The following is a 22,044-nucleotide window of genomic DNA, read 5'->3' on the forward strand; positions in this document are numbered from 1 at the left end:
AATCACACAGGGAGCATCTGGCTTAGACGGGAAGCCAGGATCCCGGGTGAGTCAGTACCTCATCTTGCTCCAACATGTTTTGTGGCTATGCTTTTGTGCTTCAGGACAGACTCTTTTGCCCTATGTACTTTCATCCAATGATGAGGGCTTCACGGGACTGGAGGGAAAGAAGAAGATGTACAAAGATAGGGGTACAAAACGGAAAGGTGGACAGAGCAGAAGAAGCCTCAGTTCCAGTCTGGATAATTTGCTAGGTGGAGAGAATGGCCAGTCTAATTGGCTTCATTAACTTAGAAGCCTAGACAAAGTTTTCTATAACTAAAGGACAGTTCCCATAATTCCATGAGCAAGTTCCTCTGAAGGGATGAAAATAATGTGAATTTATTTGAACTCACTCTTCCTTTTATGTTTCTGTCCATATTAAAAATGTAACTTCTTTCCTGGAACTAACTTTCAGATCTTTGTTCATCGAAGTGACCTGTCTGTCTTCTGTCATTTTGTCTCTTTTCTTTGGTTCTTAACAGTTCCATCTCTTGAATTTTAGCCACAGATAATCAGTATTTAGAAGTCTTCTGAAGATGAACTTTGAATTCAGGCAGTAAGAAGATCAGATGAGATGATAAGAATTCACCAATATTAGAATGAGTTTAAGCCCTAAATGATTTCATATAGCAAAGCTGTAATAGAAAAAAAGAATAGTTAGAACAGAAATATGAATAATAAAAATAGTATAACTATAATATATATAATATAATAAATATAGATATTATAAGTAAAAACTGTGCTGGAATACTTCCTACATTTGCAAATATTAGAATACATTCTTTGCAAATAAGGACAGTCTTCTTGAAAATGAGTAAATCACTTGAAGTCCTTGCTACATCTTTAAGAATCAAAAAGAAATTCCAAGCTTTTCAATTCTAAAAACCTGCTTCAGGCAGTCATTATTTTCACTGGACCTAGTGTTCCTGTATTCATTCAGTCTGAGACAGAAATCCTAATCCTGAGCCAGGAGGCCAGAGGGCAATTATGCCATTAAATCAGCCGGCTGCCGGGTTTATGCCTTGTAAGACTGTAGCAGAAGCTAGGAGAGTAATTCCTTCCCTCTGAGCCCCCTGCTGCTCCCAACAGAGCCGGAGAAAGTTTGGTTTGAACAGTTAAACACTGTTCTCATTTACTTAATATTTTTTTCCACCTGTGTAACTGTTCCAGCCTCTTAAACAGCTGAAAACAAAGCTTCGAGGCCAAGGAGTGTGAGAGTGACAGTGGGTGGAGAATGGACGAAGGGAAAACACCTCCATTTCTCTCCTTAAGATTATGTGGGCAAAGTGAAGATGTTCCATGAAGTCAGGGAGGAAGTATATAATTAAATATGACTTACAGTTTCTCATGCGTACTCTTCATTAAAATATGCAGTTACATAACTCACCCTTTTTGCATGGGTTTCTTGGAAACTGCTGGCCCGAAAGAATCAAGTATAAAGCACTTTGAAAGGAGATGAGTCGTCTTACTGACTTTCTAAGGCATCATTCACCCAGGAAAAGTCCAGGATAAAATATAACTGCTTTTCTTATGGCCCTTTGGATATGTCTCTATCTTATTTTTGTCTTTTTTTTTAGGGTACAGATGGCCCTATGGGACCCCATGGCCCTGCAGGTCCCAAAGGAGAAAGAGTAAGTTGCTCCTGAGGTTATTAAGCTGTGACCTAAAGAAAACACACTGTGGCTTTTCTGGCTTAGCTGAACTGAACTGTTCGTTTCCCAGAAAAAATAAAGGGCCATCTAACACATTCAATGAAAATATCCCATCTTAAGTCCTAATCAGAGTTCTCACACGGAGAGAACAACAGAGTATTAAATAGAATGTGGCTGCCTTAACAAAAAATAATGAATACATTTACATAGCTAAAATAAATAGCTCAGACCATTCCTTCTTAACCCATAAGGAAGATATTTGCATTTGGCTTGAATCCAGAAAGTTGAAGTCAATGGGGCTAAAATTTCCAGGACTACATATTCTGGTTGATAATCTTTTATATAAAGCTACTGTATTCACTCAGAGTAAGTTATAACTTTTTTTTAAAGGAAATTACAAAACCTAAGTATTCTCCACACAGTTACACATGCTCCTTTATTTATTTATTTATTTTAGCAAAAGAATAGGCCGTCTATCTTTAACCATAAGGAAATAATTTCAGTGCATTATAGAACAAAAACCTTTCACTAACCTCCCTATTGTGAGGCCATGTTTCCGTATCCTTGGGAGAAAAAAAAAAGACATTCAGAGTGGAAGATAAATATCTGACACAAAAAAATGTATCGCAGCGTCAGCAGCTGGTCATGTGTCTGGAACTTTTCTCCCTCTTTCTCTATTTTTCTCCCACTTTTTCTTTTCTTCACTTTGGAAAACTTAGAAGTGTTGTGTGTGTGCGTGTGTGTGTGTGTGTGTGTGTGTGTGTGTCTGAGTGGACTTGTGTCATCAATTTCCCCACCATCCAGGATAAGCTGGAAAGAAAGATGCAAGGGCTTCACAATGTTGGAATGATTCATTGTGCAAGTTGCAGTTTTTTAAAACTAGATACAGTTTCTTCAGTCTGGGGTAATTTGCTTTAAAACAGAGGGCCACGTAGTGATTTCTTTGGCAAACATCCCAATTCCATAATTCTATGTTCTATAAAATGAATTCATTCATTCAGTAAATATTTATTACATTTTGTGATGTATAAAACACAGTGTACTCCTAGTGTGAAATGCAAACACTTCTCCCATTTGTGGAGTCTATTTTGCCAATTTGCTCCAGTGAATTGAATAATACCATTATAATTGATTCATCATCCTATAACCTTTTACTAATACTATATATTAGTATTAGAATAATACCATTATTAGTATTAGTATTAGTATTACCATTATTAGAATTAGTATTAGAATAATACCATTATAATTGATTCATCATCCTATAACCTTTTACTAATACTATATATTAGTATTAGAATAATACCATCATTAGTATTAGTATTAGTATTACCATTATTAGAATTAGTATTAGAATAATACCATTATAACCATTATCACCATCCTATAACCTTTCACTAATATTATGTATATATATATATACACACATATATATATATACACATACATACATATATGTATATATATACATATATAATCTTAAAACTGTAAAGGAAATAGCTATTTCCCTGACCTAGCAGAGTTTATAATCTAAGTGCAGAGAAAAAAAGTATCAGCAAGAAATAACCAGATCATGAGGCCAAAGTGAATACAAACAGTACAGACTGTACATTCAATGATGAGGAAGTCTGGCTTCATCCAAGAATGCTTCTAGAAAGAGGTGAGTCCTAAAGGAATGAATTATCTGAATCTGCAATTGTCTTACTTCTAAACTCAAACCGACTTAGGAAGATCACCTTCATTAAAAATATTTAAAAGCTAAGAGGCTCATGCTGCTGACGCATTGAAGCGTTGTATCAAGAAATCCAGCACGTGTACTAAAAATGGAGCAGCAAATCTCAAGTAGTCTTTTGGCAGAATGCCCTTGGGGCTCAAGAGGGTTTACCGTATGGTAAATCAGCTGCTACTTCCGATAGCTCCTCGGTGTCACAAGAATATCAGGTATCGGCGCTGGGGCAGGATTAACTGGGAGAGCAAATGAAATCGCTAAGAATTTTTGAAGACATAGTTTAAGTCAAATGGCGTGCAGTGTGAAGTGTTACACTTGTATTTACTCAGCACGTTAACTATCTTAACTGGCTCGCATATCAGTACTCGCCAAGTGCCCCTCACCCAAAGTGCTAAACTGGAGTGTTATTCTCAAAGTTAATTGACCGAGGTGTCACCTGGACTCTCTTGACGAAGTTTCCAGTTTTAAAGAGGGAGGAATCAGGAATCCATTCCAGATAATTCCTCAGTGTGGGCATGCAAGTTAAAGAGCCTGAATGAAATGAGACCAGCCTAAAAGAAGACTAACATTGGACGTTGTCATTCAGAAATTGTCAGAAACGTGAGTGACAGCATGAGCCCTTCAAGCACCTGATGGTCCCTGCCTTGAGCTGATTTCTTCATCTGGCCTTGTCAATGCTTAGGAACTCTGTGAAGGGTGTTAAATTTGAGAGGTTTAAAAGTGTTTCGGGAATTATTTAATCCAGGAGAAGTTACACGTTCGAGTCCCTATTTCATTTCATAGCTCATATTCAAATTAATATTTCACTCCTAAAAGTTTTCTAGCTGAGACCATTAGGATGCCTTTGGCTCTAAGTGACAGAATCCCAACTCAAAATGGCTTATGCAATAAAGAAACTAAATATTGTTTTATCTAACAAAATATTCAAAGGAGGGACTCTCTGCTCTGCTTCTGTTCCCTTTCCACATGCTGGCTTTGTCTTCCGGTCACAGGCAAACAGGTCACCGTCCCTACAAACGTCCTCTCCAATGAGGCATCATCTTCTCCTTAGCAGTGAGCAAACCTTCCCCATCACTTCCCCTCTGACTTCCCCCAACACCTCATTGGCCAGAGTCTGGACACATGTCCTCTTCTGAAGCAGTCACTGGCGAGTGAAATGGAATTGTCATTACCTTAAAGTAATTGTTTGGGGTGAGCAATTCTATAAGAGGAGTTCCACAAACAGATGTCGTTGTGACAGCTTAATTCAAACAAGTCATGGTATATTAATTTTAAAAACAAAAGAAAGCCAATAAAGCTGAAGGTACTCAGAGGAGGGGAAAAGGGAATAGGTATATCAAAAGAATCTGTGGAGGTTTTTCAAGGTAGACCTACTCCAGGTTATGCGAACCCTCTTTTTAAACCCCCACCTCCCACTACACGCCCCATCCTACCCCCACACGCGCACACATATACACCACCACCATCACCACCATTTAAAAAAATCATAAAATAACACTGCCAGATCAAACAGAAAGAAATTTATTTTGAATTGGTAGCCAAACCCTTTTCATTAAAAATAAGACTTATGGTTGTATATTAATAATGATAGCCACCACTTATGCATGAGACATATTATTTGATGACATATAATTTGATACTTTATAATCACATTTAATCTTCAGAGCAAGTCTTGCAGAATATGTATTATTCTTCTTATTTAACAGCCAATGCAACTAGGGCATAGAAAGGTTAAGAAGGTTACCTAAGACCACACAGCCAGTAAATGCCAAACTGGAATTCAAATTTAAATCTGTTTGATTTCAAAGCCTGGCAGCCTTACTGACTGACTGGAAATTGTTCTTTCAGTAATAAACATAAAGTAATAATGAGTAAAAGTTCAACAAGCTTTTATCATATTCACTTTCGGTAATCTCCCTACACATATATATGTGCCTCTAGGTGACAGGGCCAATTAGCCCCACCAACACCTCGGTTTAGGTTAAAGAAGAATGTTAATAGTGACTTGAAATTTGCTCACATGGGAATCTGGAGTACAGAGGCACATGGCATAATACTTGAATCTGCACACACAGCTACCAGCTGAACTTTGCATTTTAGCCGTGAAAAGATTTGCTAACCTTTAAACTTCTTCAAAGGTGTGATAAAAGAAGGTAACATTTTCTTCTTGGCCGCTCATATAAATATCACCATTACTCCTGAAGTTCGCATGCTAACTACTGACAAGCACCTTAATTTTACAGATGGCAGCAAAAGAAAACACTACTTGAAATGCAGAACATTTCTTTATCTCTTTATTATAATTATTTTGTATTTATGGATCCACCCCCAATCTCACCGTATTCTTTATAAGTATTCAAGATTATCATTATCATGTATATTGTTATGGCTGGGGCAGCTGCTCTATTTAAATAGGCTCATGGAGAGCGTGTGATGAAGGTAGTAAAACCTACCTTCTCAGACATTTATTTATTAGAAGGCATAGAAGTGTTTAAACTCTCTTTTTCAGAAAGGAAGCAAAACATGTACCTGATCATACTGATGTGACTTGATTAATTCAAATATGATTTACTGATGTGCCAGACACTATTCTAAGCCATGAGGATGCGGTAGGGCCCTGGCACCCCAGTGTGCATGTTCTAGTGAGGGGCACAGCAAGGAATAATCATGCCTATCTCCTGGTGTTGGAGGCCATAACATAAAATACAGCTCTGCAAAGGGCCAGGGTGGTCAAGGAAGAGGTCTGCTGAAGAAGAGAATTTGATAGAAAAAAAAACACAACATTTTATTCTTACATTTAAAAATGTAGTAACTTAAAATAGTGAGTAACAGATAAATTGTGACACTAGATAAATTGTTTTATCTGTGACACAGATAAATTGTTTCACACTAATGCCAAAGAAACCCAAGTATAGCACTCTAGATACACAAATCCTTCGCACAACTGGATAGCAGTACTCTTACCTACTGCACTTCTTTCAGAGGTAATTTGGTAAAATATGCAAATGTGGGTTTCTTTTACTCTGTCACTGACAGAAACCCCTAAAGAGCCTAAGTCATTGGAATGCTGATAAACTGGTACCTCCAATGGAGGCTTTATACACAGGCCATTAGGGAAAGTGTGTGAATATGGCATTTGTGTATGATTTGAACTTTACGGCTTTCATTTTAGGGTGAAAAAGGAGCTATGGGAGAGCCTGGACCCAGAGGACCCTATGGTCTGCCTGTGAGTTCTGTCTCTTGTCTCCACCTCCAGCATGCATAGATGACCTGACACCAGCACGGTTAACCCTTCCCTCGTGGGGCAGACTAACCACGTTAGAGGAGCAGAGAATCACCCACTAATTCTCCATGACACCAGTGTAACCATGTCCTTCATGGGTCATATTCACATCTATTCTCAGACACACACACACACACACACACACACACACACACACACACACTTCTGGAGATGGAGAGGATCAGAGATTATCCACTAGATCAAAGGTTCTAACCTGAAAGTCAGATTTCAACACGCTCCCTATGCCATCTCACTAGGCGCCCATAACTGACACTTCCTTGGAAGGTCACTGCCAAAAGTGGGTGTGAAAGTGTCATTTAGTTTCTTCAGACTTTATCTGTTCCCATAGGTTATTGACTAAAACTACTCTTGCTAATAAAAGTTATTTCTCAAATTGATATTTACAATGACTTCGATGTTTCTGACCTTTCTAAAGTACTGCAGTGATAAGAGATCTTTAGAACACAGAATGTTAATAGTGTTCTGTCTTCTGAAAATTCCCAATTATATGGTCTTCAAACTGAGGCTTCAGGTTTACTTCAGAACACTATCTTGGGATTGATTATAAGTGATTTGATAGGGTAGGGTAGGACTACAATAGAGAAACATAATACTCCATTGAAGTTTTTAACCCCTATATACCTTCCACATGCCTTATAACCTTACAGTTTTTATGAACCAAGATATAAATTTAAATAAGGATTACTTCAGTGCTGAAAGAGATGCTGATTTTGAAAGAGATTACAAAATCTAATTGACGGAATTAAAGCAACTTTTCAGGCACTTTGGATGGCCCTGTTGTGTGACACAATAGGGTCTTTGCCCTGGTAATCTTGCACAACCGTCTTATGACTCCTTTTATATTTGGGGATCATGGATTGACAAAGTTTACTTAACAACAGTTTTTAAGTTGTGACCCTCACACCCTCAGTATTTATAGACAAGCTGCCCATCTAGCCAAATTAAAACGATACTTAACAATAAGCAGGTTTCACATTCTTTACTCATTTATAAACCAAGTACTAAGTTATCAAACCGAAGCGGTATTGATTTGCATAGTCTATTAATGCTGGTATGTTTTTCAGTCAACTAAACAGCATCTGTGTTTTCAGCTTACTCCTGGATTGATAAAGTGGATACCAAGCATTAAACTTCAGCAAAATATCTGGCTATATAACCTAATACATAATAAAAAAAAATATTACCATGACTCTTAACTACAGCATTAACAGTCCCTTCACTTGATTTGGTGAGAGAAATTGGTATTACTAATCAATAAAGACTCTTTTTCACATTTCTGAAGTAGTTGTTCTAATACTAGCGTTGCATGTCCAGGCAGCCTTAAACAAACACTAACCTATTCATGAAACTTAGGAACACTAATGTAGCTACTATGGTTCTTTGGCAGGGGAAAGATGGAGAGCCTGGTCTTGATGTAAGTAATTTGTACAATGAACATCTTCCTATGACAATAGATGCTGATGGTCTCCATCACCAATAACGGCAAGAATACCTTTTTCTATGCACGTAGTTATTCGTACAGCGTAGACTGCTGTGCGTGTAGACAGCAATATAAAATACGCCACTAGTGTCTGCATGAGATAAACAGAAAAGCCAAACACAGAATTAGTGTAAAGTTAATAACTGACAGTTAATAATGGCACTTCAAAATACTTTCCCAAATTAGGGACACCCCCTGCACATCGGCAGTTGAATGACTGATTTTAAACTCTGCGGAAAATTGGAATATCTTTCACATGCTACCTTTAAGGAATGGTGTGCTATGTTTATTCTCAAAGCTGCTATGCAATATTTTTTCCTTTTAGCATAAAGTGTCTATACACCTTATAGTAACATAATTCTATAAAAATAGAGAATGTCAAAAGTATATGCCTCTTGAAGTGATCACTTTATTATGTGAATATAATAGTAGCCTGTATTATGTAGTACTATTACATTAAGTAATAGTAGTTACTTTTTCTTGAGCACCTATTATGTACAAGCATAAAATGCTGAGGTAAGTGATTTGCCCAAGGCCACACAAATCAGTGAACTTGCCAGGATTCACACTAGGATCCTGATATTCTCTCCACTATACATATTTTAGGAGAAAAAGCAAGAAATGTGTTTTATACAGATAACTGAAATGTTAGACAGCTATTGCTTCAAAGTGCTACTTTAACTATCTAAATTTTGAGATTATTGGTCATGCCATTTCTCTTCATATTTGCGTTCAAGAACATGAAGTCTTACCTTTTTTTTAAAATATGATTTTGCCACAGTTACATTAATAGTTCTTTTTGGTTTGCTTTTTATCCTATAGGGCTTCCCTGGTCCACGAGGCGAGAAGGGTGATGTAGGAGAAAAGGGGGAAAAGGTGACCTCTCCATTCTAGCACGTGCCTGTTTGATTTTTCTCATGCCATGTGCTTTTCTGTTCAACCTGTGTGATTCTTTCATACATCTAATTTTTCACCATCCTGTGCTCCAAAAACTCACTGATGCCTGATCTAAAAAACCAGGTATTCACAGAGCAATGAAGGCTATGGCCCTAGAAATAAGGGCACAATCTAGCACAGAACAAAAAAATTTAATCTCCAGATTGCCAGGCTACAGTCTTTTGACCACCTGGCACCAATTTGTTGAAAGATGTAATGTCTGGGGATTCTTGAAAATAAAATAAAAAGGCATTTATTACATTAAAGTAAAATTCAATAGCCCAAATGTGCAAGGGTCTTCTGGCAGAGCTCACCTACCATGTAAAACCAGCATCTAATTTATATAGACAACATTCCCAGTAGAGAGACAAAAGATGTGTCCTGTGTCTTGATTGTTTGATTGGAAAACGGAGAGCAAGCAGTGTGACTGATAAACCCCAGTGAGTCCACCATTATGCAGGGGGTAGGACTCACCACCTCCAGATGCTGGAGATATTTTTAAATGAAGATATTCGTGTATTTTATGACGTTAGTGTTTAGGTTCTATATCAGGACCATTGGCTCCAGGGGATATAACAGCCAATATCAGGCAAATTGGTTTTATGTCTGAAAGCAAAATTTGGATTATGGATTTTTAAAAACATTTTTTTCCTTTTCTCTCCCCTTTGAACAATAATTTTGGGCCTTGAACAGTAATTTTTTACATTGAGTACAGCAAGAGAAGTAAACAGAAACTCAGTACCTTCATAGAATAGTGAAAATCTTACAGTGGCTGAAATTGTACTTTCCCAGTTCAAATTTAAACCAATTCTATTTCTCAGATTAATTTATGTCCTGCTGTACTTAACAAAACACTGTTTCAAAACCCTATAAATTCTCTTTAACGGTGAAATTTATTGCTGTTGAAAAACAAGGCCAGGGGTGCCTGGGTGGCTCAGTTGGTTGAGCATCCGACTCTTGATTTCAGCTCAGGTCAAGATCCCAGGGTTGTAGGATCAAGCCCTGTGTCAGTTTGCGCACTGAGCATGGAGCCTACTTAAGATTCTCTCTCTCTTTCCTTCTGCCTCTCTCCCCCACTCGAGCTCTCTCTGTCTCTAGAAAGGAAGAAAGAAAGAAAAGAAAGAAAGAGAGGGACGGAGGAAAGGGAGAGAGAGACAAGAAAGAAAGAAAAGCAAGGCCAAATTAGAATTGTCAAAGAAAGAAGGGTATTAAGCCTGCTGTGTGTTCTTTAGGCCTTAGACATTACTTAGCTTCCCACTGGTAAGAGATCTCATGTCAGTGGTTATGTAAAAGCACCATCATCACCATTATCAATATCACTACATTTATTGAACATTTATTATATGCTTTCCCAAAAGCTTTATACATGCTAAGTCTTTTAATCCTCATAACACACCCCTGATGTTGGTGCTGTTACAGTCCCCGTTTCACAGACAAGGAAACTGAAACCTTAAAAAAGTTCTTTTCTTTTAAATTATAAATGCTAATGATAAAGTATACGTGTTTTGGTTTGAGATAAATTGTACATGTGAGCCTTTAGCCCAAGGTGTATGTACTTCAAAGATTATAGGCATTTATTTTATATTTACCTAATGGGTTGTATGAGTCTAAAATCTTAGTCACTCAAAAGTATGTCACCATTGTGGGGATACTCACTTTAATGATCTTTTAAACAAAGAAGAAATTCTCAGTATTATAACTTACAAAAACAAAGCTACAAATTTAATCCTCAGAATAATATTAATCACTCATACAAAAATATTTCCATATTTCAGATTCCATGATTAGAAGTTTTACATACAGGAAAATTAGATCCAAATGTGAACACTTTATGTATCATTTTTTGACATGGGAGATAAAAATTAGCAAGAGCCCTCATGTGCTCATGCCCATAAGGACAGATGGTTTTGTGTCACATAGGGAATCACTAACTGCTACAAAATTATGTTGATTAGTAGTAATGCTGATTCATTATTCTTTGTACAATAGTGTCTGTTTTCCATAAAGCTTGAGGTTTGCTAAAATATTACTGAAAAAGGATTCCTATAGCCTGTTAGAGTCAACATTCGTATGACAACACTTTTCTGTCAAGTATTGATCTGTTGACTTACCAAATAATGAATTGAATTCTAAATTATTAATACTCAACACACCTGTCTGACCTATGTGATGAAGAGTCCACCGCCCGCTGGGAAAGAAAAGCTTACCCAAACAAGTTTAAATCAATTTTATGTCCTGGCATTGACGTTATTTGCTGAGGAAAGATATTGACTGAACTTGCATGAGTGAACAATTTAGTCCTAAATGCTCCTCCCATCCTACTTCCTGTCACACCTGCTCGCATTTCACCCTGGATTCTTAGGTCTTTGTCTTTGATCGTGATTAACCAAACCACACGGAATTTCTCTTTTTCCCCAGTATTCAAGAAACCCAAGTGTTTTTGATTCTGAGCCTTCTGATGCAATCTTTTTGGCACACAGGAGATAAATGAAGAGCTTTCACTCACACAGTCAGAATGAATGCATTAATTTGAATGCATATCTCATATATATCTTATATGTCTCTGAATATTCATGTTGTTTTTCCCTCTGAAATTATCCACTTTTATTGTAACTGCCTTCCTGAGTGCAGAATGAATACACTAATCTAAATATGCATTGCACAGTATTTTGTATTCTGTACAGCACCAACTTCTTGTCTATAAATATGCAGAGATATTTATGTTAATAAGAAACAGCTGAGGTGCATTCCTTCCTTCTCCTCCTTTTGCCTCCTTTCCTTAATTCCTCCATTCCCATGATCCATGCAGATTTCCACAACCTCTACCTTGATGCCTAAATACTAATTTCCAGGGCTACATTCCTACTATGTAATTATCCTTCCTACCTCATTTTTTAGTATTAGCTCAACTGAGTCCAAACTGCTTTTCCTTCTCTTGAACAGAATTTTTTTTTTTTGGCTTTTGTTACGTTGTAAGCTGGAAACCCATTTACCATTGTGAACACCTGGCATGAGATCTGTAAGAATGAATTAAAGAACATCGCTGGATTTATAAATAAGTCCATATCTTCAATTGGCATGGCTGAGAAGTATTAGCACGTTTAAAATTTGTTTACCTGACCTTAATAAAGTATTTGCTTTTAGTTTCCTTTTAAAAAAAGTTAAAAGAAACAGAAGGTTATTTTAATATACTGAATATTTTTTAATGAAAGCTACAAAAAATAATGTCATAAAATTGGATCAAAAAGATAGAGGTTGTTTATATTCATTCCTTTTCCTCTGGCTCAGTGTAGCTTTCATCTGTTATAGGATTAGAAAAAAGCAAGCTGACAAGGTATTGAAAATTGGGTATTCATTAGTCCTCTGAATTTGACCTGCCACTGGCTGGCTTCCATACAGTTGGTACCTGTCATCCTCACCAGATCCGTGGCAATAACACCTCATAGTTCACTAGGACTATGGCGCTGGGGTCTAAGTCAGCTCTTGATGTTTTGGCCTTTTAAATCTTCTGCTTTCATCTTGTTGACTATCTTAAGTAAAATCCTACATATCACTGCCCAGAATCCATTGTCACTCTGAAAGAATGAGTTATCTTTTATAATATCATTCCTTACCTAAACCAGAAAACAGTGGTAAATGCCCTTCCAGACTTTTACTGGCTACACCATCTTTTGAGTCGCCATTATTTCCCACCCCCCCAAATAAAACTTGTCTTTTATTTAAACCCTTATATCCACAGGGGGAAAAGGGAAAGAAAGGCAAAAAGGGGCCTAAAGGGGAGAAAGGAGAACAGGGTGCTCCTGGATTAGATGCACCTTGCCCGTTGGTATGTCTGACTCATGCAACTGTCTCCAGATGTCATGTGTAAAGGAACAAACTGGGAGAAGAGCAAACTGGAGGGACATGCAACAGCAGGGATGCTGATTGGGATTGCTTAACACGGACTTTAAGATACCAGAAACATCTATCTCGGGCTATCCTGGTATATTCCACGCCTTGTCTCTGACCACCAGCTGTGCTTGGTTTCTTAACACTCAAATATTGACGTGCAATTGGAAAGTGAATGTGGGACCTGAAGAGAAACTAGTGTTATTCCGTACCACTCAAAAGACAGAGTCACTATTCCCAGACAATCCCTAATTATAGGGATATGTCGAGCTCTTATTTTTCCCAACTTCAGTGGATGTTACTTTGTCCTTCAGCATTGCTCCTCTCCCAGCCTTTCGTTATTGTAGTTATTTCTTTAGCAGAATTTGTGCTTAAGTGATTTCTTGTGTTAGTAACGTTATGAGTTAATCTTTACAAACAGGGATTCCGTGGCGTTAAGGGGGAAAAAGGGGAGCCAGGTCAGCCTGGCCTGGATGGGCTGGATGCCCCTTGCCAATTGGTACAGTATTTCTCTTTCCTACCACCCTGCATGCGATTCCTTTGTTTATGACGTATTCATCTGTATCAGTGTAAAGTGGTACTTCTGGAACAAGCTTTACATGATAAACACACTACATGCATGTGCATGAAGAGCTCCTTCAGCAATTCTGCAGAGTGAAGAGAGCAAGCACGCATTTCTGTCAATGCCTGCGAATTAATTTCCTGACCTTGTTCTCACAACTGACACGATTGCCATGTCTGCGTTCTGGGGAATATTAATCTAGTCAATAAAGGATTAATGAATACATTAAAACTACCTAAAAGATCTTCTATGTAAAGGTACTGCTAGGCCATAACTTTGGGTTCTACCCCTAAATTTAGCTTTTTTTTTTTTTTCTTTTTCTCTGAAAGAAATAAAGGCATTTTGCCTCTTCCACTAAATTTCTGTCAGGCCGTAAATAAGCCAGACCTATAGAGTTAAGTTTCTGTGGTCAACAGTTAACCGGTTCAAGGGAATGCTGTTCAGAGACCCTAGGGAAGAAAGCCAAACTTCTTTGAGCTTCTAAAGATGGTAATAGTCTGCAGCCCAACCTTCTTTGTCACATAACCTTTTCAATTTAATGGTCTCTCCTTTTGAAACTCACTTCCCTAAAGTAGACAGAACTCCCCTATCCCCATTGGCATGAACTCAAAATCCTCCTTATACTAAAATCTAAAATTCTACTGGGTGATCCTCTCCTTGTACCAATCTGGCATTACCAAGTTTTTCCCAGATATCTTATAAAGCTATTTCAAAGTGGTTTTTTTTTTTAACATTTAAAAAGAAAGTATATTCTGAGGTATAAAAGAAAACTTTTTAGGGTTGTGTCATACTTATTGATTGATTGTTATACTTGGTCTGCATGTTTTTATATTATTCTTCAGTGCTAAGCATGATTCTTTAAAGAAAAAGTTCTATTTCTTAAGTCTTTAAAGAGATTATATTTATAGGAAAAAATGTATTTGGCAAATAATTACAATTATAAAATATCAATATGAAAAGCCTAGTCTTTTATTTTGTTTCCTTGTTGTTGATAATAAATAATACTTTATAATCATTTTGTTAGGAGAAAATACAAGCATGCCTCATAAACTATCAACTCTTTCTGCCTTATTTATATCATTTGTATCTGAAGAGTGCTTATACCTTAAAATAAATTGTGCAACATTTAGACTCCCTTGTTTATTCAGAATTTGACAACCAGCTTTTAAGGGATTTTAATTTAAAAATTGACAAATGCCATGGATGACATCTTACTGTGAAGATCTAGATGGGCTGCCTTTAAACTGAGTTAATTGAATATGTTCTACTGTGTTGTTTTCAATAGAGAAAAGCAAAAGGCACTGGCATGTGAAGAGCTATAAACTTCAGATAGAAATGGTTCATCATTGATTATTCATGGATTCATTATCATGCATTCAACCATAGACCATAGTGACCAGGAGGAGGAGTTATTTCTATTTATTTAATAAAGATAATTGTAAAATGTGTTTTAATGAAACGAAGAGGAATAGTACAAATTTATTACCTAAAGGTGGAACTGAGTAGACCACTATGCTTTTGTAAATTTCCTTTTTTCAAAATTAGATGTAATTTTTTTCTCTATGCATTTTCAAAAGGTGTCCTCACTCTAGAAAATATTTGCATTTTCTTCACTTGAACTAACGTTGGGTATTTTTTGGGGAGTTGAAAATTAGAAAAAAGATGCCTACAACTAAAGCCACCTAATGGGTAGAAATCTATTTTGTTTTAAGCTTCTGAGCATGTGAATAATGAAGTATGTTCACTTTTGTGGAGTCTGAGGAATTCTTGCTCTTCTCTTTAAAACAGGGGCCAGATGGATTACCTATGCCTGGCTGTTGGCAAAAGGTAGGCACTACAGAATTATTTCTGAAAGAAGCACTCTCCCTTTCTCTTCACCTGGCCTGTTTTTTTCCATTGAAAATGGACCTTTCAAATTTGACATTCCTGGAAGTTGTTTGGGCATTAAAAAGCAAAAGATTCCATATCCAGGTTCTTGCTTGATTAATATGTCTACTTCTGATTTCTTCCTAAACTGATAAGTGAAAACAGTTCTTAACAAACATTGTAACTTGGAAACCTTCCCTATCAAATCCTTTCTGTGCAATGGAAAGGGGCAGTGCATCTTGACAATGGTTTTATCAATAAACCCCTTGTCCTCCTACTGTTTATAACTATCCTTAATTGTGGTTCTTTTCCTATGTGTGCTCAGTTACCTAGGCAAACATGCAAATGCAATGGTAGAACCCTGCCAATATTAATCACAAAGCTGAGAAAGCAGAAAGTGTAAACATGGTTTTTTTTTCTTCATTGATGATTTATTTAGGAGAATCTGGTTATACTTAAGTTGGTGTTTTTATGATAATCAGTTTATTCTAGCCTCTTCATGTGGCTAGCCATGGTCACTGTGTATATATCCTGTCTGGAAGGGAACTTCATAGACGACCTTCTATGTACAAAGGCTATATGATGAGCCCTTTCATATAGGAGATAGAATTTTACTTAATCCTCACAATAACACTGTAGGGTATTATTATCCTCAATGATGCTAATGAAGAAACTGAAGTTCAGAGAGGTTTCTGAACTTCCAAGGGCAAGAGCTAGTATCCAGCAGAACAAGAAGTGGACGGTGGAAAGTAATGGCAGAACTTTAAGCAGGGAAGAGTTCTGTATGCACCGTGCCAGAGACTACCAAACCTTTACACAATAACAGTGTGAATCTAATTATAAAGAACCGTGCATATATGCTACTGAAAGATAAAGGAATTCCACTGATGGAAAAATGAGCTGGGGGAAGGATCATGCTGCTTTGATCATGTCGAAGTTTTTTCTCTAACACCTTGTGGCTTCTTGAGTGATTTTTGACAGGCATGCCTCATTGGCAAAACTATACAGAACTCTAGGATTGCAGAAGATGAAGGGAAACTTGACTCTCCTCCTTGTGTCTCATCTCATCAGCAGGATGGGTGAGGAGAGACTGTGTAACTCACTCTCCCGCTTAGCTGCTTCCCGCCCCCCAGGCTGGGGAAAGAAACCTTCTCTCGGGAGCGTCATTTATTTAGCAGCTCTCCATACTCACTTTCAGCCAGTCAGATAATTAGCTCCATCACAGCTGAGGTCAAGGGCTTCTCAGGAAGATGGGCCTATCATCATATTCTTCTTCACCTGAGAAAAGTATCCTTCATCATGAGAACCCCTGTTCTCAGAATTTTTAATACCATCCTGAGCTGGAATTACCATTTACTCTTTAACCGTTGACCTGTCATCTAATACTGTAATGATTTTTTAATACAGTAATAGGCACACTTTACATAGAGTGAAATGTTGAAAGGCTTACTTTATCCAGCCTCTGACACCACTCAGAACTTGAGTTTACGTATTTTATTGGCCACTTGTAAATCACCTCCATTTTGTGAATGCGTAGTAATAATGGCACAGAGCAAAGGGCTCATCATTTTTTGGTCCATGAAATGGCCGAACCTAGTAGTAATATGAGTAACATCGGAAAATCAGAAATTTCCCCTTTAAGGACTCTTTTTTCACAGAATAGGCGCTATATTCCACATAGGATTAAGGACTTGTTAAATCTAGCGTCTTCTTATATAAGGAACTCAGTAAGAAAACTTCAGTACTGTTTACCTCACTTCCCAACACACACAAATGTAAATCACTGTGATCAAACTTGTTCAGTATCTCCTCACTCCAAAAAAGAAGGAAGAAGGAGGAGGAGAAGGAGGAGGAGGAGATTGAGAAGAAGAGGAAGAAGGAAAGAAACAATTAGAAAAATAAAGTTCTAAAATCTCTTATGTGATCCCAAATTTGATTTAGTCAAATCATATTTTTAAGTGATATTTTTTAAAGAAGTCTAGTAGATTCGTTTTAGTCCTGTTTTATGTGGACCACCCTTTTAAACACTGTTATGTTTATTAGCCTCTAAAGCACGGTGGTAAATGTTTGAAAAGTCATAGCGTGGGAGCAGGTGTAAAGTATTGTGATTAATGAGCAAGTCTCCTCGGTCATGCTACTCCCAATACTAAGTTCTCATGCAAATCTATTTGATCTTTGTTTCAATTACTTTTGTTTCTAGATATTGTTCCGTTTTCTAAATTTTAAAGAATAATAATATACCAGTTCACAGTGTAATTCATACAGTGAATAAATGGCAGAATTTATGGGGTTTTTTTTTCGATATATGAAGTTTATTGTCAAATTGGTTTCCATACAATACCCAGTGCTCATCCCAAAAGGTGCCCTCCTCAATACCCATCACCCACCCTCCCCTCCCTTCCACCCCCCATCAACCCTCAGTTTGTTCTCAGTTTTTAACAGTCTCTTATGCTTTGGCTCTCTCCCACTCTAACCTCTTTTTTTTTTTTTTTCCTTCCCCTCCCCCATGGGTTTCTGTTAAGTTTCTCAGGATCCACATAAGAGTGAAACCATATGGTATCTGTCTTTCTCTGTATGGCTTATTTCACTTAGCATCAAACTCTCCAGTTCCATCCACGTTGCTACAAAAGGCCATATTTCATTCTTTCTCATTGCCACGTAGTATTCCATTGTGTATATAAACCACAATTTCTTTATCCATTCATCAGTTGATGGACATTTAGGCTCTTTCCATAATTTGGCTATTGTTGAGAGTGCTGCTATAAACATTGGGGTACAAGTGCCCCTATGCATCAGTACTCCTGTATCCCTTGGGTAAATTCCTAGCAGTGCTATTGCTGGGTCATAGGGTAGGTCTATTTTTAATTTTCTGAGGAACCTCCACACTGCTTTCCAGAGCGGCTGCACCAGTTTGCATTCCCACCAACAGTGCAAGAGGGTTCCCGTTTCTCCACATCCTCTCCAGCATCTATAGTCTCCTGATTTGTTCATTTTGGCCACTCTGACTGGCGTGAGGTGATGATATCTGAGTGTGGTTTTGATTTGTATTTCCCTGATAAGGAGCGACGTTGAACATCTTTTCATGTGCCTGTTGGCCATCTGGATGTCTTCTTTAGAGAAGTGTCTATTCATGTTTTCTGCCCATTTCTTCACTGGGTTATTTGTTTTTCGGGTGTGGAGTTTGGTGAGCTCTTTATAGATTTTGGATACTAGCCCTTTGTCCGATATGTCATTTGCAAATATCTTTTCCCATTCCGTTGGTTGTCTTTTAGTTTTGTTGGTTGTTTCCTTTGCTGTGCAGAAGCTTTTTATCTTCATAAGGTCCCAGTAATTCATTTTTGCTTTTAATTCCCTTGCCTTTGGGGATGTGTCGAGTAAGAGATTGCTACGGCTGAGGTCAGAGAGGTCATTTCCTGCTTTCTCCTCTAGTGTTTTGATGGTGAATTTATGGTTTAGAAAGTACTTTCAGGCTATTAAAGTTATCCATTCTCATTCAGAGATTAAAAATTATGTATTAGGAAAAATACATACAGGCTTCATATTTTTTAATGTTTCACTAAATGGGTTTAGTTTTCACTTAAACAGGCAGACAGGTTTTCAGCAAAACCATCCTAAAGCAAGGTGACACAATTTTTTCAGCTAAGTCTTAAAATTGGGGGGGGGGGGAGAATCTTTAAAATTCCGTAGATTTTTTACAAAACATCGGTAGTCAAAAAATCCATCTATTTGAATTTTGAGCTAAGTGAGAGTTTCGGGAAAGGAGTACTTCCACAGGCACATTCTCTAGCATTGACATGACATGCAGAAACATTGAGCGAATGCCATCTCCGGAGGTCATAAACTACCTGGCCTCTTAAGCACAACTACTATAGCATCTGTTTTTCTTGGAGAGAGAAAAACAAATGTTTGTAATTGATGAACTGGGCGTTCTACTTTTCTCATTATTTTTTTCCTTTGTTTTTTGACTAAAAGTCAAGTTCCCCAAGATCTGCTCTATAAATGTATATACCTCAAAGACCATTGTCCCTCTGTTCCCTCAGATTTGACTTTAGCTCCAGGAAAACCTTAATAATTATGGCTGTTCAAAATGAGCAGCCGGAGATTTTTGGTACCTTAGGTCACAGTGGAACCTCCAATACAGCTTTTTTTTTTTTTAAGTTTATTTATTAGAGAGAGAGGGAGAGCGAGTGTGAGTGGGGGAGGGGCAGAGAGCGAAGGAGACAGCGAATCCCAAGCAGGCTCCACACTGTCGGCACAGAGCCCAATGCGGGGCTTGAACCCATGAGCCGTGAGATCATGACCTGAGCTGAAACCAAAAGCCGGAGGCTTAATAAACTGAGCCACCCAGGAACCCCTCCACTACAGCTTCATGACCTGATAGCAGGCAGGTTTTACCTTGTGCACCATCCACAGCAGGGCAGGGCTAGCAAAGAAAAGGGAAACAAGAACCATAGGGTATTATAGTCAGGTGTGGGTGAAGTAAACAGTGTCCCTGAGGGCAGAATCCTCAGCCTCATTCACAGTGGGTTCTAATACGTGGAGAAGATTATATAAGCATAGAACATGTATTTTAATTACGGCACATATGTGATAACATACTAAATTTCTGCTTTCCCAGAATTGTTACGGAGACAAACCACAAACTTCTTAGTGGCAAAAGAAAAATGTGTATTGAACCTAGGATGGAAATTTTAATGACACCCTAGGGTTTTAGAAAAGTAATGTTTGGGACACACATCATTTGGCTCATTGATTTAAAAACAAAAAAACTATATTCAGGGTTCTACCAATTTTCTTAAAATAAATGTTACTTTGGAATTGTTATTCTAGACCACTAATTCTATGTATGTCTCTTCTGTTGTTTGTTTTTCTGCAGTGATGAATCTAACCTTCCGAGCATGAAGTTGTATATATAATGGTCCACTTTTTATATTTATAGTTGAAAATCGAATTGCAGATTTTACAAGTCTGAGATATGTTTACATATAGCTGCTTCTTCCTGTTTGCAATAGTACACATGTCCATCTTTTCTCCACTTCCATCTGAAATTGGGCAATATGTGAAACCAGTGAGAAGCCTGCAAAAAATATAGATCAGTATCTCTTTACCTTATGTGAAGATATGTATTTAAATGGACACATCAGTGATACAGAATGATTGTTCTTGCTATTTTCTTACTTTGGGCTTGTTAATTGCATGGACAAAAAGTGCCATGAAATAGTTTACATGAAATCGTGACCAAATATGGACTCGAAACTACAAATAGGTACTATACTAACTGATTTTAGAGTTAATCGTCACATCCCTACTCACCTCACTGTTAGCATTGATTGGTGCCCACACCACCCATTGAAACTGACTAAAGAAAGCATGAGTGTGCCAAACCTGCTTGACGTTCAGATGCTAGCATGCCGCTTAATGAGTCTTTTGATCACATCTGAGCCTTTATTTCTTTTGTCATCTCAAGGGGGTTACACCATGGCTTATTGCCAAAAAGAGATAAGGTGGCGGAGAGCACACACACAAATGGTCTTGTATTTTGAGGGAGCTGCAGTCCCAACTGCAGATCTACCTACAGCTTCCAGTATTGTGGGCTCACGTGGCCACCTTGGTTGAAACATCAAGGGATTGAGCTGGTTGCCCCCACTTATTTTTCCTTGGGCTGACCTTGGCAGTGAAGACAAGGGAAGAGGACCGCTTCAGCATCCTGCGCTGTCTCTCCTGTGACCAAGTAGGAAAGAGGTTTACAAATGCAGACACCCGGAACAACAGACTTTTAAAAAAATAAACTGAATTCCAACAAGTGTTAATATGGGTGCTTTTGGAAACTGACAGAGGCATATGGCACTTCTTTAGGGTAGGAGGTTCTTGGAATGGCAGCCCCCGTTCCTGCAGACAAAGGATGTGTACATCCCACCACAGGGAAGGGGTACCACTCCCGAGAACGGCTTGGCTGAAATAACCTCTTCTGAAATTGTAGGGAGCTCACCCTACAAGCTCTACTGAAGCTGATGCTGTCCTTCCTAACGATATCCAACTTATTTCAAACATTTTCTACAAAGTTCTAGAAACAGATATTTTTCATTCTTTTTTATACTTTTCCTTTCTAGTTCCAGCAATATTAAGAAAAGATTTCTTTCCATTTTTGTCACATTTGTTTTGAACAATTTTTTAAAACAAAGTCTTCTAAACCTAAAATAACTTGGTAGCAATAGCCAAGATGACTTTTTACTAACTTCTCTCTTGTTTTGAATAACTGAAGAGAATATAAAAGAAGCTCCACTTTCAGTTCATTGTAAAGCATTAAAGTTAAGCAGGGTTTTTTAGTACTTTTTGACTTTTTTTTTCATATGATGACTCTAACTTACATGGTGATCATCAGTTAAGTCAAGATTTGGTCACATTTGATAGTATTAACTCGTTTCTATTTCTTGTAATTCTATTTAGATCTAAGTTTTGTCCATATTTAGATTTCTTTATCTTTTTTTTTTACATTTTTGTCGTATGCACAGACCAAATCTGTATGTCAGAAAGCTGTGAAATATAGTTGCCATAGAGTGTTTTTTTCAATTACTTACTCAAAAC

At 37.6% G+C, this 22,044-nt stretch overlaps 1 protein-coding gene across 1 annotated transcript in view; it reads left to right on the forward strand.

Annotated features, from left to right (window-relative positions):
* COL25A1 (collagen type XXV alpha 1 chain) overlaps positions 1–9,101 on the forward strand; it is a 449,006-nt gene extending 439,905 nt beyond the window's left edge. The window contains exons 30-33 of the mRNA XM_042982696.1: positions 11–46; positions 1,620–1,673; positions 6,596–6,649; positions 9,030–9,101. Coding sequence (XP_042838630.1) covers positions 11–46; positions 1,620–1,673; positions 6,596–6,649; positions 9,030–9,101 — 216 coding nt within the window. The remainder of the gene's footprint in view (positions 1–10; positions 47–1,619; positions 1,674–6,595; positions 6,650–9,029) is intronic.
* Positions 9,102–22,044: the final 12,943 nt, after the last annotated feature.

The sequence above is a fragment of the Panthera tigris genome, chromosome B1 (assembly GCF_018350195.1).
Source record: "Panthera tigris isolate Pti1 chromosome B1, P.tigris_Pti1_mat1.1, whole genome shotgun sequence".
Classification (NCBI taxonomy): domain Eukaryota; kingdom Metazoa; phylum Chordata; class Mammalia; order Carnivora; family Felidae; genus Panthera; species Panthera tigris.